Source organism: Equus przewalskii, chromosome 14 (assembly GCF_037783145.1).
Source record: "Equus przewalskii isolate Varuska chromosome 14, EquPr2, whole genome shotgun sequence".
Lineage (NCBI taxonomy): Eukaryota > Metazoa > Chordata > Mammalia > Perissodactyla > Equidae > Equus > Equus przewalskii.
Genome location: NC_091844.1, coordinates 71,483,654 through 71,500,303, shown reverse-complemented (window position 1 = coordinate 71,500,303; position 16,650 = coordinate 71,483,654). Strand labels below are relative to the sequence as shown.

General features: G+C 36.2%; 1 protein-coding gene across 6 annotated transcripts in view; it reads right to left on the bottom strand.

The window, feature by feature from the left end:
* Positions 1-776: 776 nt before the first annotated feature.
* Positions 777-16,650, bottom strand: part of ATAD2B (ATPase family AAA domain containing 2B) — a 156,408-nt gene continuing 140,534 nt past the window's right edge. For 2 of the 6 annotated variants that reach the window (XM_070574333.1, XM_070574335.1), the window contains exons 24-28: positions 13,678-13,809; positions 9,480-10,163; positions 6,793-6,920; positions 6,330-6,458; positions 777-4,231 (exon numbers count right to left, since the gene is read on the bottom strand). In XM_070574333.1, coding sequence (XP_070430434.1) covers positions 4,190-4,231; positions 6,330-6,458; positions 6,793-6,920; positions 9,480-10,163; positions 13,678-13,809 — 1,115 coding nt within the window. In that variant the 3' untranslated portion in view covers positions 777-4,189. Of the gene's footprint in view, positions 4,232-6,329; positions 6,459-6,792; positions 6,921-9,479; positions 10,164-13,671; positions 13,810-16,650 lie in introns of all 6 variants that reach the window. The other 4 variants (XM_070574332.1, XM_070574334.1, XR_011526666.1 and 1 more) reach the window with 3 other exon arrangements.

Sequence of the window (16,650 nt, the reverse complement as noted above, 5' to 3'; positions counted from 1 at the left end):
TAAAAACTTGATTGAGACTCAAATGCAATTATAAACTCCTTATCTAAACATTCACATAAATTTTTTTAAGTCGGTTTCCCAGGGTTTACATTACCAGTCTTTTGATATATACAAACAATCAAAAGTAAAAATTATACAATCTGTAAAATCACGAAAAACAAAAACAAAGTCTTACTCAAATCTAATCATTTCCTTTTTACTGTGGTTCAAAAAGCAAAAACAAAACAAGAAAATTAAGGATTTATACTGAGGAAGATTAGTATACTCATCTCGGAACATGAAAAGGTATCTCACGGCGGACAGCAGAAAAATGGGCAATCTAAAGCCAAGAACATTCTATTCACTTGAAGCAACAAGCCCTTCAAAATTCTAGTATGAACTCTCTCTCCATATTTAAATTCTATGTACTGTTTCAAGCATACTGACGACTACCTGATCAAAGAGAAAACACTATAAAATAAGTGAACCATACTACCTGATCATCTACTGTACGCAGCACAGTGTTCCAATTGGAAGTAATCCATTTGCTCCAACACAACATATTTTAGACAATCTTCAAATGAAATTAAAACCAGAATTTCTCAACAGAAAAACTTTTAGCTAAAAAGTACTGAAAGTACTGAGGGCTACTAAAATCTAAGAGAATCATATAACAAGATATTTGGGGTTGCTTAATAAACATCAATATGCCCTACCTGCAAAATAGATAAATTCAGCTAGAAAAGTAGCATTGCAATTGCAGCCAACAGTAATCATAATTAAGCTAAAGAAAGACATGTTTTTCTTGTCATCTTTATTCAAGTATTTCACAGCAGTTATATTACAAATTACAATAAATGTCCAAAATTCCAGAATTCAAAAATTAAATAATTTACTTCAAACTAATGTAAAATGAAGTCAAATGCAAAACATCAACTTAACACAATTCTAAATTAAACTACAAACCCAAAATAGACCATAGTTGATGAAGTCTACTTAATCTACAAGTAGACATACATGACTGAAACCAAAAAGGACTCCCAAAGTCTAAATAACCAAATGTACAAAATACAAAAGATGCAAATACAAGCCCAAATTCAAGCTTACAACATGATTACAAATAATAATTATAATAACAATGGTATTCAGCTACGGGACCTGACACTGAAGATACCTACTGAATAGCACCATAGCTGAACCAACTTAATCAAAAAATGGGAAGATAAGATATTACCACCCCAACTCCCTAAAAATAAAATCCAGTAAACCTACAAATACATTGGCATATGAGAAAAATCAAGTCATGAAAGGACATAAAACAAAGCAAAAAAATTAATCACAGGTGAGATTCAAGCTCAAAAACACAATTAACTCCACAGCCATCAGTTTCAACCTTAGTGCAGTTCCATCCTCTTCAAAAAGCTCCCATGGTCCCCACAGTTGAGCATTAACTACTGTTGGGCTGTGCTGTGATACCTATTTTACTGATCTCAGAGCAATGTTTTACACAGGAGCTTATCATTTATAATGCTCACAATAGGAAATAAGAACAGAGGTCAATTTGTACATATTTTTGCCAATGCTATACAGCAAAAATTAAGAACTTACAGAAAGGTAAACAAAATTGAGTCCACTTGGATAATTTCACAAGCTGCTTTAAATTATAGAACCATCAGATATCTGAAAAATAAGCAAAACTGGTATAGTGTGTTTCTCTTTGGGGGGAAAGGAGGCCGGAGGAGTTGGTACAATTTTCAGCTCATTTTTCTCCCCTTAGCATTAGATTGGCTTTCTCTTTAAGACCTAAACTGTTCAAAGTGGCAGTTCCTATCATACTGAGGTTGCATCCTATTTCTCCATCTGTATCAAGGTTAAAATTAAAAAACTTGATCTTTTGGAAGCATTTTAATGCTGAACATAAATAAAATTCCCTTGTCAAACTCACTGATGGCTAAAATCTTAATTAACTTGTACAAATTTAGTAACCTACTAAGAACATGTGCGTTTTTTTTTTTCCTTTCACAAGTGCTGCTGTTACTTGAACAGAATGCTTCTGAATTAGAGTAACTGGAATAAATATTTAAAAAAAAATAGTGCAGCAAGAACCTGAGACTTGCAAAAAACCCTTTTACCAGAAACTTGCTACAAAAAATCTGCTACATCTTATTTCATCAAATCTTTAAATTCTGTAACAATTTCCATCAAAATACAAAATGCTAATGTATTAGACAGTAAAATAGTCTGAACTGGTATGATGGTAATAAATACTAAAGAAAGCATGAAAATCCTCCCAATAATCAAATTAGAGGTTTCAAATAACCTCCCCCTTAAAATGGTTCATCGTTAATCGCACTTGCCCACCTTAAAAATACAGTGTGTCTACACGGGTAGCATCTTGAATTATATGACTGACTATTATGAAAACTTCATAGATTAGGTATAAAGAAAACAAGTGGCATTTAAAAAAAATTAAGCTAGAATTAGAAGGCGTAAATTGTTAATGTAAATGCAAAGAAGCACTTAGGATTACTGCAGTAGCCTACGGCCAAGGTGTGCTTTCCGCGCTGGCATCCAGCACACTACAACAGCTAGAGACGAGGGGACAAGTACCTTAGCTTCAGCATGTAAACGGTGGCGAAGTGATTACAGGACTCTGTAAACACTGTTGGTAACTAAAATACAAAAAGCTGAGGTAGCTCAATATCTCTGCAGTAGTCCAAGATCATTTGCTCTAATTAAATCCAAACTACATGTGTTGCATATATTGGAAAGACACACCTGCAGCTAACGGCTATAATGAATAAAGATATCAAGCCAACTTGTCAAAATTTTCTACTTTTTTTGTTTAAAAATCATCTGATAAAAAAATGTCACTGCACTCCCTTTGCCTCTTTGCAACTGCCTAGACTGTGTCTTCAAATTTGTAGAAAGTTATTGTAAAACTAGTAACCCATAATTAATTGTAGATAAGTACAACTCACAGAAACCACTCAACAAGATCCAAAATGAGTTCCAATCAAAATGAATAGTTGCGAAAGTAACCTTAGGGTAAGGGATTTAAACATTAATACTGTTATTCAAGGACCATACCAGAGCTCACTTGCAACTATGCATATAGAAAATGAATTTTATGGAGCTTCTGATTTCTCTCTTTTCTGTCCATTTGGCAAGTCCTGGCTTTAAAACAAAACAGTAACAATTTACTATACATGAAAATCATTCTTCTCTGGGAACTCAAACATGAATAACTATTAAATTGCCACCGAGAAAAGAAAAGAATGCTGCTATCTATTTATTTTCTGGTCATCATTGTCAGCAGTACCGAAAAGTGAGTGCATTTATTTGGTGGCCTTTGTACCATTATTTGTTGTTGTTGTTTTACTACATGTTCCTTAAACAGAAACAGACCATACAGGAAAACTTACCATTTTAGTATATTATGTGGCTTAATGAGTGTCTTGATTGAGTTTTGAAAACAAGATAGGCATTTTATACCAAAACACTGGTTGCCTCCTAATGAAACAGAGTATCAAAACTTTTTTCAAGGTCGTGACCAGAGAAAACATTCTAATTCATTTGCTACAAACAAGCCCATCCTTTTGTTTAGCCTTATCTTTCTCAAATGAATAAAAAGGCACATTAAAGGCAGTTCTAAAGAGCCTAATCTAATTTTATCCAGTTTCTTCAGTTTCCCACCAGAATACACCATAGCCAACTCTAAAACAGATTTCAGTACATTACCCAGAGGGAAAAAACCAAAAACAAATATGAAAAAAGGGGTAGAAAAGGAGACAAAAAAAATAACAGGTTGTCCACTTAGTTTAAACAATTCAACACAGTTAGAACTGCCCCATCCAGTTTCCTTGTGTTTGCTGGTCTGCTCCCTAAGAGAGAAGTCTCCAAAAGAGAGTGCACGAAAAGAGGAGCAGAAGTGAGAGCAGTGTCTGTAGCACCAAAATCTCCAATCTGTGGGGTTGTATTTTTTATTTGCGGAAAATACAACATGTTTCTGAAGTTCTGTTTGGTTCTTGTAGGCTGGTTGGTTTCAGGTACCTGAGACAATAGCACCAAATTCAACAGAGAGAAATGAGTGAGAGAGCACTTTACACGGAGGCTCTGCACATAATTGGTGCAATTTGAAATTGAATGGCTCAGAAGACTGCTCTGTCAGGAGCAGATTGGAGAGGATAAACCACTCATCTTGAAAAGTTCATAGGAATGTCTCAAACATATGAACTGTTCTTTCCATTTCCTGTAAGGGGGAAAAAGGTGCATATTATCTATTAAAGGAAAGACGAAAGTATTATGGGAAAATTCATGTTAAATTAACTTTTTAGAGAAAGAATTTTACATACAAGTTAAGCTTTAAACATTTTTCTGATTACAATAACATAGCTACTCTGTAAGAATACCTGGCAAAGACACTTGCAAACGCCTCCTATTTTATATTTAGGCTAATGAGGATGATGCTAGTAACACTCAATGAGTATTTATTATGCCAGATATTGTGCTAAGAAACTTAGGTATATAAATAATTTATCTGCTAACAAATAGCAGAGTCAGGATTTGAACAGCCTCACTCCAAAGCCTGGGCCCTTCCTTAGTCATTATATTCAACTAACTCCCACAGCAAAATGAATGCATTCAGTACAGCAAAACTTGCACCAAATGTAGAATGCACCCTGTTCCCACTGCATTCACTCCAATTAGAGCTGAAAGAAAAAAGAAAGAAGAAAAGAAAAAGCCAAGAATAGCTGCCATCACCACCACCACCACCAGGAATGCTGCTCACTGGTGATTCTGGCACAGATCCCTTGCCTCCCTAAATGAGTTCCATACTGAAATATGTTTCACTGCTGAAGAGTATTCAATCCATTCAAGCTAACCAAATGTCAACCATCTGAACAAACAAGTTCTAGAATTAAAAAACAAGAACTCTACCCCACACGTTCATTCAGATGGGCAAATGTCAAATACGTCTAACACATTTCATTTTCCTTTCCCCCTTTAAACACCTCCGAAGAAATTATATTCTACATCTCTGTAGAACTAATAGGCAACACTAACATATCATCTGGTCAAAACGTGCTTATATATGATCAATCAAAATCACCCCTGCTAAATGCCTCATCATACATTACTGAGTAGGAAAAAAGTCAGGTTATGAAACAGAATATACAATATGATCCCAATTTTTAAATATATACTCACATACTTACATATGTTACATACATCTAGACATTTTTAAAGGATAGAAGACATTCCAAAAGATTAACACTGACTAGTTTCCTCTAGATGGTGAGATATGGATGACATTTTTATTTTCTCATTTGTGCTTTCTTGTTATTTCTATATATTGTATAATGACAGTATGGATTCATAAAAATGTGATTACAAAATAACTTTTAAATGCTCTTTTGCTTTGATTCAAGTCCAATATTCCTTAACACACAGGAAAAATCACATCCTTTACAAATAAAAGATTTACAAATAAATCTTTAATATACTAGAAATGCTCCTTGAGAGCAGAGACTTTGTCTTACTCACTTTTTGCATCCCAAACACGTAGCACAGTATCTGAAATGGTAGCTACTCAATAAATATTTAATAACTAGCCCCCCAGATAAGCAAACTGACAGGCAAACGAGCAGAGGGAATCTTATGAAGTCACGCAGCCATTTAGTGGGTGGATAAGAGATTACATTTGCTCAGATGACCTCAAAAAGCAGAAGTGTGGCTCAATGATGTAAATTATATGAACAGAGATATAAGCTCATATTTATAAGGAAGAATTTTCTCATGGCCCAAAGTTGTCTAGGAAGGGAGTGGTTCAACTCTAAAGTGTCTAAGCAAAAAGATAACCACTCCTTCATGTGGCTATTTTACAGGACTAGATCTGAGGACTTAAGTTCTCTTCCAACCAATAGCGAGGTGGCAAACAGGTTTCATTACTCATGCCAATTCCTTTTAATCAGCAGTGGCTGCGTAGGGAGCAGTGGTAAGAACTGTGAGGCCATTCAGCAAGCCCAAGTGATATGCTTAGTCAGTGATGTCAGCAGTAAGAAGGAAGGGGAAAATTGTGACATGTTATTCTCTGTATTCACCAACCCAGAATCATGAATTTCTGTACTTTGATAAACAAAGAATCCCAGATTACGTCTGTCCTGAGGCAAAATGGTACAGAGAGGCTTTATTCTTCAAACTGTAACTCTTAATGATTCTTCTAATCTTAAATCTTCAAAACGTTCTTCGGTTACTTAATAAAAGATAGAGACTAAAAGTTTCTTTTTCTCTTTTCTTTGGGACTAAAGTATATAGTTGTTTATTCTACAGATGAACTAAGCACTTACCTCTACAAGTTGTGATTTGTCATAATCTTTACGATGACGATAGATGCACTGACTAAGAAGAGAATATAATCTCTCAAGCTGATCAACTGCCAGATTGTTGCTTTTATCTACCAACAAATCAAGCAATTTCTAAGAAAAATCAGAAGAAAAGAGAGTAAGTTTGATTTCATTGTTCAAACTAAATCAGTTGTATTCAAACAGCTAGGTAACAGATACCATGGGCTATAGCGTAACAGTGACACCTGAGTTTAGAAGATTCTAGAGTTTAATTTATTACCAAGAGCATTCTCATATTTCTAAACCCCTAAAAACATACATAACTCTTTTTTACTAGAATCTCTAAAGCACTTATATTCCTAGGTTAAAGCAAGAGATTATCAAAACTAGTTTTATTCAACTGCCTACAAACATATTCAAATCTCTTTCCATTCATTTAAAACTGACTGGGAATAGCTAAATTTACCTTCAATCTCTCACGATCGACTACGAGAGGTGGCACAGGCTCAGATGGCTCTTCTGGAACCAGTTCCAGGCTTGTTGTTTTTGTCTGCTCTAAGATTAACTTACGATACTTCTTTACTTTAGACGCACCTACAATTGAGGGGAAAAAAATGCACTGCAGCAAGTAAAAGTTTAGAAAAATCAGGCTTAAACAACTACAAGTTCTTTTACCCACCACAAATCCTTTTTAGAATAAGGATAATCTTTAAATGATAAATAATTTTTTTGGTAAGAATAAGTAACCCAAATTAAAGAGAACTAAACCACAACTATGAAAGCCAAGTCATACTAGAATATGTATCATCTAATAAACATATCCACTAAAAGGAAGATAAATGCAATCTTCACCTCTAAGCGCTAACTTAACAGCCTTCACTCTCTTTATGATAGCCATCATTTTAAAATTTGGAGCTTTCAATATTGGAAGAAGGGAAGCAACCTAGAAAAGCAGATACCAACACAAAGTGAGGCCAACCTGTGTACATATTTGCCTTCCAATGTAAAACATTTTCCTCAACGTTGCCTGAAATTTCTCATTTTTCCTGTTACACTGCCTAGAATGCTATTAGAAATCAATCTGGGTTCTAACATTTTTTTCTTAAAAATATAAACCCATTAAAAGTGTAATAGAACTAGTGATCTTTCCTACCTTAGAATGAATTAGCATAATCTAATTACTTTCCTCTCAACATCATGCTGAGACCAGACACACTGAAAAAACAGAAATTTTGAGGTGGCTGAGCATGACTTGACAGCAGCAGGCACTTTGAGGAGTGCCCCGGGCAGGCAGACCATCAAGCCTATGCCCCCCTAGGTAGGAGCACTCTTAAGAGGAGGCCGCCGAGAAGGAGCACAAAGACAAACTCGGATGGCTACAGAACTTTATACAGGATCTGGCTCATGTCAGGGACACTAAGGAGAACCTACCTCCTCCCTCCTGCATTAGTCCTCATATTCTCAAGTCTTTAAACAATTTTTTTCTCATCAATGCCTGCTACATAGACAAATAGTAAAAGAACCCAAATGTTGCCTTCAAAAACATACACCATGACATATCAGAGAAATTTTATATTTCAGTCAGCCTTTACAGTGAAAGCCTTTATTTATAATTCAATTAACATATGCTAGGAGTTTTGTTAAGACCATACGATCCTCATTACCACATCCATGGACTTCTAGGGGCCTGAGAACTTGGATTAGGAACCACTGCACTTAGTAACACTGCCCTGACAATTACAAGTGAAAACTTCAGGCAAAGCTTTTACACAACAAACATCTTTAAAGCTTTTAGATCACCAATTGAACATATTATTAACTTAAACCCTTTCTGTAAGCTTACTAGAATATCATAGTAAAATAGCATTAAAAAGGACTCCTCCCCCTGCATCCATTCTGCCTCACAACACAGATCTCCCCCTTTTTCCCACTCTGTCCCACTCATTACCTAACCCTGGCTTCAACACATTTTTTAAGTTCTGTCTATATGATAACACAGAATAAATACTGCTCTCAAAACTACTAAATACTGAAGAAAACAAATTCTCTACAGGTGGCATCTAAGAACAGTACCTCTCTCTTTATTCATTAAAAGAATTCTAAGACTTTGAATAATACCTTCCTACTTCCTAGTTCTGCTAGAGGGCTCAAAAAACTGGCAGCAGAAAACTTTTGCCACCTAGCCCAAACCCCAGGCTAAAGCTATATACAGCACACAATTTCGAGAGCATGAAAAAATTTCAAGATAGCCTAGTATAAGGAAGGAAATGTATACTGAACAGGGTAGATCTCTAACTCCCTCCATCTCACTATGGGCTAAAAAACATGATAAACAAAGCGGAGCTAGAAACCCTCAACCCTGTCTTCTTGCTTCTCTGAAGACAATCACATAGCCAGCCACAGGAAGTCAGGAGCCGGCGGAGCTCTGATTCTGTGAGAGTGACGTACATTTGACAGTGAGGGTTCTGCTGCTTTTCTCCACCATTGGGCTTACAAAGCAATGGAGCATCTTAGACTACACATCCCTTAGATTCAACTAACAGTGACTGCCTGGAATGAATACACCTCAGTATGTGCCAGGTACCAAGGGAGACGATTGATAGACATGACTTATTTCATCCCTGCAGTGATACCATTCTCAAATTTAATTTAGAGGATGAAAAACAGAGTTGGAGAACGTAAGTAACTAGTTCAAAGTCACATGATTATAACGAACAGAAGGGGTAATTTAATGTGGATCTACATGACTCTCATATACCATACTGCTATAGTATCCAAATCTTCTCAGCCATGCCAATCCCCACCCCACCCCACCCCAATAATTCTTCTGTTAGAATTCCATCTTCTTAACACCTGTGGATGTACTCAGCTTTTAGTCATAAATCCATTAGGACAGGGATGATAATCAGGTGGGAGGCAGAAGAGTAAGCAGCCAGGAAAGAAATGCATTCTGGACCATAAATCCTCTGAAACTTTCACCAAAATTTAGTACATATGTGTATACTTTCCTAGGGAAAGGGATGAAAACTTTAACAGATTCTCAAAGGGGTACCATTATTTATCAACTATTCCTACTGGGGTCCAGACAAAATATGCAATTAATTAACTCTGGAGTTTGAACTTTCAGAAGATTTTTTAAAATATTAGCTCTACCTTCTTTATCCAGTTCTGCATCTTTCGCCTCCACATCGGGGCCAGGTTCTAACTTCTCATTATTGCTACATTCCAGCGTCTCTAGTTTCTCAGGATCATCTCCATGATTTTCATTCGAAGTTTCTGGTTTCTCTTTTGACTGGTCCTCCAGAAGAATCTTTTGTTCAGAACTACATTTATCTCCACTACCACAGAAAGAAACTACTTCAGCTTTACCATTCTGACACTCCAGAACTGGTATTCCTTCAAAACTGTCAGTGGAAGCCTCACCATTTAGACAGCTTCCTTTAAGGAAAGGCTCTTTCCTAGATGTCTGTTGTGGATTTAAGGAACTGCTGCTGTTGACGAGTAGAGACTCATTTGAACTTTCCTCTTCAGTGGATGCAAAGCTCTCTTTTGCGCCTGCTCCATTGTTAAGCCTCTGCCCCTGGTCCATGTCCATGATGTCACACGATGATTCATCATTGGTCATAGACAAGTCTCCAGTTTCTTCTCCATTTTCTTCATGGCAGTCAGTGCTTACCTCAAACTCTCCATTCTCTAGCAATTTCCTGTCCTCTGTATGGTTCTCATAGTCTGCAAATTTGGTGTCCTCTTCATCTTTTTTTAAATTATTGACTTTCCTTTTCTTAATAATTCCTTTACCCCACTGTGATCGCCGCCTCGATTTTCTCCGAACTCGAACTATTTTACAAGGAAGGAAAAAAGATATGTAGAACTTGGAGTGCAGTACTTGTTTTACAAATGTTTACTAAATAAGATCCAAAAGAAAGTAAACCCATACCAGTGTAACATACAAACAAAAACCACTTGGCTCCTGACATCCATACTGATTAATCCTCACAACCTACAGGTGGAATGGATGTGAAGTCAGGCATGAACTCTGAAGAACGACATTTTTTAAAAATTTATTTCCTGTATGAGCTTACTCAGCATTAATTTTTTCTATTACCACAGGTTCTACTTCATAGCTGTTCTTAATTCCTAACATCCAGGGGCCAAGCATATAATATTTAGGGAATGACCACATTACCAGGCTGCCTGGAAGGTTTGGGATGACAGCCCTGGATTGCCTACCAGGAAGGTGAGTGCTTTGCCACCAAGATCACCCAAAAGTGCCTAAACCATGAAAAGAAAGGCGTGATCCAGTATACCAAGAATCCCCACAAAGTAATCTCCACTGCCTCCCCTTCCAGAAGAAGCAGTAACCCGCAGTAACACAGGAAGTGTGGTCACGGACAGAAGCCCTATGAAGGTTACATGGACAATTTGGTTAGCCCACTGTTAACTTCCTTTACCGCAAACAGTTCACCTAGCAGGACCGATTTACTGCAAAGTTGTTATTTGAAAATATGTAGAAAAATTAAGCCCTCTGCTATCAAGGTGACAATGACAACATTAACAAAACATTTAAAATAAATATTTGGTCAGTTATGTGAAAAGGGAGACCTACAAAAGTTGTAAGGACAATCTTCTTAGATGCTGGAAACTATCATGAGCTTTCTGAGTAGACAGCTGGTACTTCCAGGTAATGATGGACCCAGGAATCTTTAATTTCCTATACAAGTACCAAAGGTAGTTGGTTATGAAAATCTACCCATTTTCATACCCACCCCCTGTCCTTTAATAAGCAAAAAGTTTTGTTTTGCAATTTGGGACACTTGCATAAAGAAATTTAAATACAAAAGTTACTAAAGCAAATGAGTTAAGCTAGAGATCTATCATTTCTGGTATCTAACACCAAATTCTAAATATTAGTTTGTTGAAAGGCATTGGAGTAAAAGAAATTCATTTTTTCCGAGGATATAAAAGTAATGTCAGACAATTTTTAAAAAGACAACATATATTTTTAATATGTCAAAGTTGAAAAGCTTCCTGACTAAAGACATTTTAAAAAGAAAATACAAATATGAGATCACTAAGTGTAGACTGTTTGACCCACAGCTTAAAAATTGCATTTCAAAGACAAATAGAAGGGAATACAGTCTTATGACAACTCTTGTTTCTTATATTCCACTGCTTCGTATGAACTTGTGATCTATCAACAACAATGTACAGTGTGTTTATATACTTTTTCATCCTTTCATCTTTAATCCTTATGGAGTCTCTGTAAAGATACAAAGGTATTCACAAGAAATGGAAAACTTTTGTTATAAATATTACTATTCTAAGAATAAATCTACTAAATGTTTCTAAAATTGTTTCCAAAATTCAAGCTATTTAGTCACTTGGCTCAAAATGTATTTTGCCCTCAAAACTGTAATATCATTAGAATCATTTCTCCATTCCTTTTTCCCCTATAATTTCAATTTTTACAATTTACAGTTACAGAGTAACTGGAGAAAAAATTTCTGTATTAGTCTACTGTTAAAAGCTGGCTAAAGTGATGGACATTTATAAGCATTCCATTGACTATATGAAAAACTAATCCAGTCCACATTAAAAATGAAAACAAAAAATTCAGTTTGCTCTTTCTCTAAAAGGTGGAGCTGTTAGCTTTTGACTACCTGACAAGTCACTCCTGACATTGTAACCTCACTTATTCTCCAATCATGTAACCAAAAATACAAGAGGTTCCCTTTTTCTTTTCCTCTCTAAGCCATGAAACTTGAGAGCAAGAAGAACCTGAACTCTGCTCAATCAAGGGCAAGCTCAATTATTTGATATGTAGCACACTAAGCAAAGGCTAGGAGCCCTAGTGAAGCAAGTTTACTTCTAATACCTTCATCCTGGCTAAGAATAGAGAAGATGTTCTCATTTCAGAGGAGGTCAAACCAGAGATATTCCCCTCACCCCTTATATAATTATTTCTAAGGGTTAGCATAATTTTGGAAAAATAAGAGAAATTGATCATATAAGCTCCACCAGAATAGGGATTTTTGTTTTCGTCCCTGCTGTATCTCCACAGCCCCTGGCCCCTGGCACGTAGTGGAGTATATATTTATGGAACTAATCTTTAATATACCACTTCCTTCTTCAGGGGTGCTTTGTCTGAAAAGCCCATTTAGAGGCACAATCTTTAGAGCCAATTTTTATAGCATCTCTGAGCTTGTTTCCAAAACTAAGACCTTAGGAAAACAACTCTCCCTTAGGGGCATTTAGATTTATGATTTAAGTCAGACAATGTAAAACAGACAAACGATGAGTCACATATGCCATCTACTGGTAAGAGAAAACAAAATTCACATTTGTAGATTAAAGTAACATTTTAATATTTAAAGGAACTTAAACCACCTAAAGCCAATATTCAATGTGTTTTAGTTAGTAAATATTTGTATCAGGTGCAGAGTATGTAAAGGCTTTCAAGGTTTACATTAGAATACTGTGTTACATAATCCAAGTCACGATCTGAGGTGCAACTAGGCCAAATAGCTTTAATCAGTTTCATGGAACTAAATGCACCATTAAGTCCTTCAAATTTTCTCACATATGAATGCCACTTATCACAAAGAGGACAAGCAAAAAACAATGACTACGGTTCATTCATTCAAATTCAATGTCATTGGTGAAAACATATTATGGCCAGCTTTACTGACAGAGCAGTATTATCACCTTTATACCAGAAGAGCAGCATATATCTTGCAAAGATGGCTATCTTCAGTGAAACACAGGAACTGTACTACGAAGATGCTACGTTTATTAACATTTGTCTTTTAGAAATTTTATAGATCACCATGAATGAGAAAAAATGAAGAAAATCTAGAACACTGAATTTTCCCTCTCTAAATACATCTCACTTAAACAAAACTAGATAAAGAAGGCTATACAGATTTTTCAAACTGAGCACAAAATATTCTGTCAGAAAAATCAAGTTCCTACTGTCAAATCAGCCACTCTGTTAAGCCGGAGTTTCCATTTCCTACCATAAAGACAACACCCTGCATACAGAAGGGTTGGGGTGGGAGGCAGGGGTGGATAAAGTCTATTGGCTCCATGTATCTATCCAAAAACCAAAGTTTAAAACTGAAAATATTCAAACTTAGTTCAATTATAACAGCAAGTACTGAATGGGGATAGAAAAGAGCAAATAAGTTTAAAGAAATATATTTCTGATTCAGCATCTTACCCCACAAGCTCTTCACCTCTGAAAACAGAAGAGATTAAAAGAGCTGTTTTGTGTACCCAATTCCTAACAAATCTGCATCATTCTCAGTTGTTCCCACTACTGGATAATAGGATCTCAAATACTCACACGCACATTTATTTGTAGAGTTGTGCCAGACATCCATTGGATTTCTTTGTTTGTGCCGAAATGCCTCTTCAACTCTAGTTTCTGTCTTTCGAGCTCCAGTACCATGAGGATTTATTTGTTCTGCTGTTACCGATAAGCCTGCAAGCAGAAGATAAGTAATACCTACTTAAATATTCCCAGCTACATAAACCAACAAGGTTTAAAAAAAAAAGTGTGAAATACAGAACTGAGTTTTAAAGTCATTAATCATACTTGGACAGTTTGTAATTTGGATGTAAATAGTATCTTTTGTTTTAAGTTGGGAAAGAAACTAGATATAAAACCATAAAAATAAAATAACTCAGCAGGCCATGCTTACACTTAATCCTCAAAGAGGCTCTATGTTTACTCATTTTAATTTGCAAAGGGACACATTTCACATTTTTATGACTGTGGGACAATAAGATTATACATTGTCTAAAAGTCATGATTTCTGCCATCTTAGAATGTACAAGATTTTATTGGGCCACTAAATCCCATTCACATGAACTGTTTCCATTTGATATTAGCTGCCTGTCACACCACACTGCAGTAAGTTTGGTATTCCTGCAATGATCTTTGTAAGAGTAACCATTCCATTTCAATCTTCTTCACTAGTGAAGAAGTCTTTCTTCTATGTGGTCCCTAAATGTTGATGTTTCCCAGGGTTGTCTTAGGAATCCCTTTTTTTCTCACTTTAATGTACACCTTCCACTATGAGCTTCTACTGCCATAATAATTCTCAATTCTACACCTTTAGCCCAAACATCCCTGGAGCTTCTGACTCATATATCCAACTGCCTCTTTGATATCTCTAACTGGATATCCTAAAGATAGGTCAAATTAAAGATAAGTAGTTTATCTTTTCCCACAAAAAATCTGTTCATCCTTAAATATTCCCTATCTCTACTGGTGGAATTAGCAACTGCTAAATCATCAAATCAATAATGTGGTAGCCAACTTTGACTCTTCCTTTCTTTCACAAATTCCTCCACCCCCGTAGTCACATCTCTCTTATATTAATCCTATCTCCATTCCCTTTCATTAATGGAAACTCTGGACTACTCCGACAGCTCTTTTCCCCCCTACATCTTTACTGAGGTACAATTTATATAACATAAAAATCACTCATTTTAAGCATATGATTAAATGATTTTCAGTAAATTTACAGAGCTGTGCAATCACCACAGCAATCCAATTTTAGGTAACTATCCCAGGCAACCACTAATCTACTTTTTGTCTCTGTAAACTTGCCTTTTGTGAGCAGTTAATATAAATGGAATTGTACAATATGTGGTCTTTCGTGACTGGATTCTTTCATTTGGCATGTTTCTGAAGTTCATCCACATTGTACCATGATCAGTACCTTGTTTCTTTTTATGGCTGAGCAGTATGCCATTGGACGATAGACCCTGTTAGGCTTACCCATTCACCAGTTAACGGACATGTGGGTTGTTTCCAGTTCAGTTGTCTAGTTGTTGTGAATAATGCTGCTACGAACATTCATGTACAAGTCTTTATATGGGTATGTGTTTTCATTTTTCGTGGGTAGATTCCTTGGAGGAAAATCACTGGGTCGTATGGTAAATGTTATGTTTAAATTTTTGAAACTTCCAAACTGGCTCCCAATAGTCTTTTAACTGTTCTCTCATTTTCCTATTCTGCCACATTGAAACTTCGTTATTTCCTGCTGCCAAAGGACTTTACCAATTCATCCCACTGCTGAAAATACTTCAGTGACTCCTACTGACTATGGCAATGGTTCTTAAACTTTAGTGTACATAAAAACCACTTGAAGAGACTGTTAAAGTGCAGATTTCCTGGCCTTACTACTCTCAGAGAATCTAATTCACCGGGTCTAAGCTGATGTGGGTAACAGGCACACACATCCTGAAAACCAGTGACTTACAGGATAAGCCTTAGCATGGCATCGATTCATTCAAATATTTATAGAAAACCTGTTGTATACTAAACACAGTTCTAAGGACTGCAGCAGAGCTATAAACAAGACATTCACAGCACTTACATTCTAAATAAGGAAGAGAGAGACACCAAAAAACACAAAATGCCAACTGCTATGGTGACCAGAGCCTGTATTAGATTAGGGGGCCAGGGAAGGCCTCTCTAAGGAAGTAGAAGAAAAGCTTCTTCATAATTTCAATGTCCTGGACCCAGCTTACCTCTTGAGCTCTATTTCCCACTATTCTGCATATCTTTAGCAACACCCGTTTGCAGTTTTTCCAATATACCACATTGTTTCACATTTCTGTGCCTTTATACATGCTATTGTTTGCTGTGGTGCTTACAAATATCTCTTCCTCCTCTGTCACTGCCTCCTCCCCGTACTCCACTGGAGACAACACTCCTATATTCATTCCCCAAACTCTGATCACAATGCTGGGTTCACTAGCAGGAGGTCTCTGTGCTCTAAACAAGCTTCAACCAGTGCATATATCACACTACTGGATTTGTTTTACATTTCCCTCTCTCTCCTACTAAAGTGTGAGTTCCTCAAGGACAGGATATATTGAACGTACCACATTTGCTAATTCTGTGTTTATATTAAGAAAATCGCACATAAACTTCAACAGGGGAAAAAAAAAAACCAGTATTCCTAAAAACTTTTAAAAAGTACCAGTATTGGTTGTAAACTGAAGTAAACCCTCTTCAGATATGAAAGCCTATTTAAATCTTATAAGAGTAGGAATCATTAACTAACAAAGATATACTAACGCAAAAGAAATTTCACTACGAAGCACTTTATTTCTATAATTTGCACTGCCGCAATAAAACTTTCACAGAAAGTTTTAAAATGTCTTTTTGAGAATTTACATGACACATACTAGTATCAGAAATCAAGTAAGGCTGTGCCTCAAAATACATTCTTTCATAATACCAGCAACCCTAAAGCAACACCATTCAGTAACATTCAATGCCTCTTGGTCTTCACTAGCAAGTTCA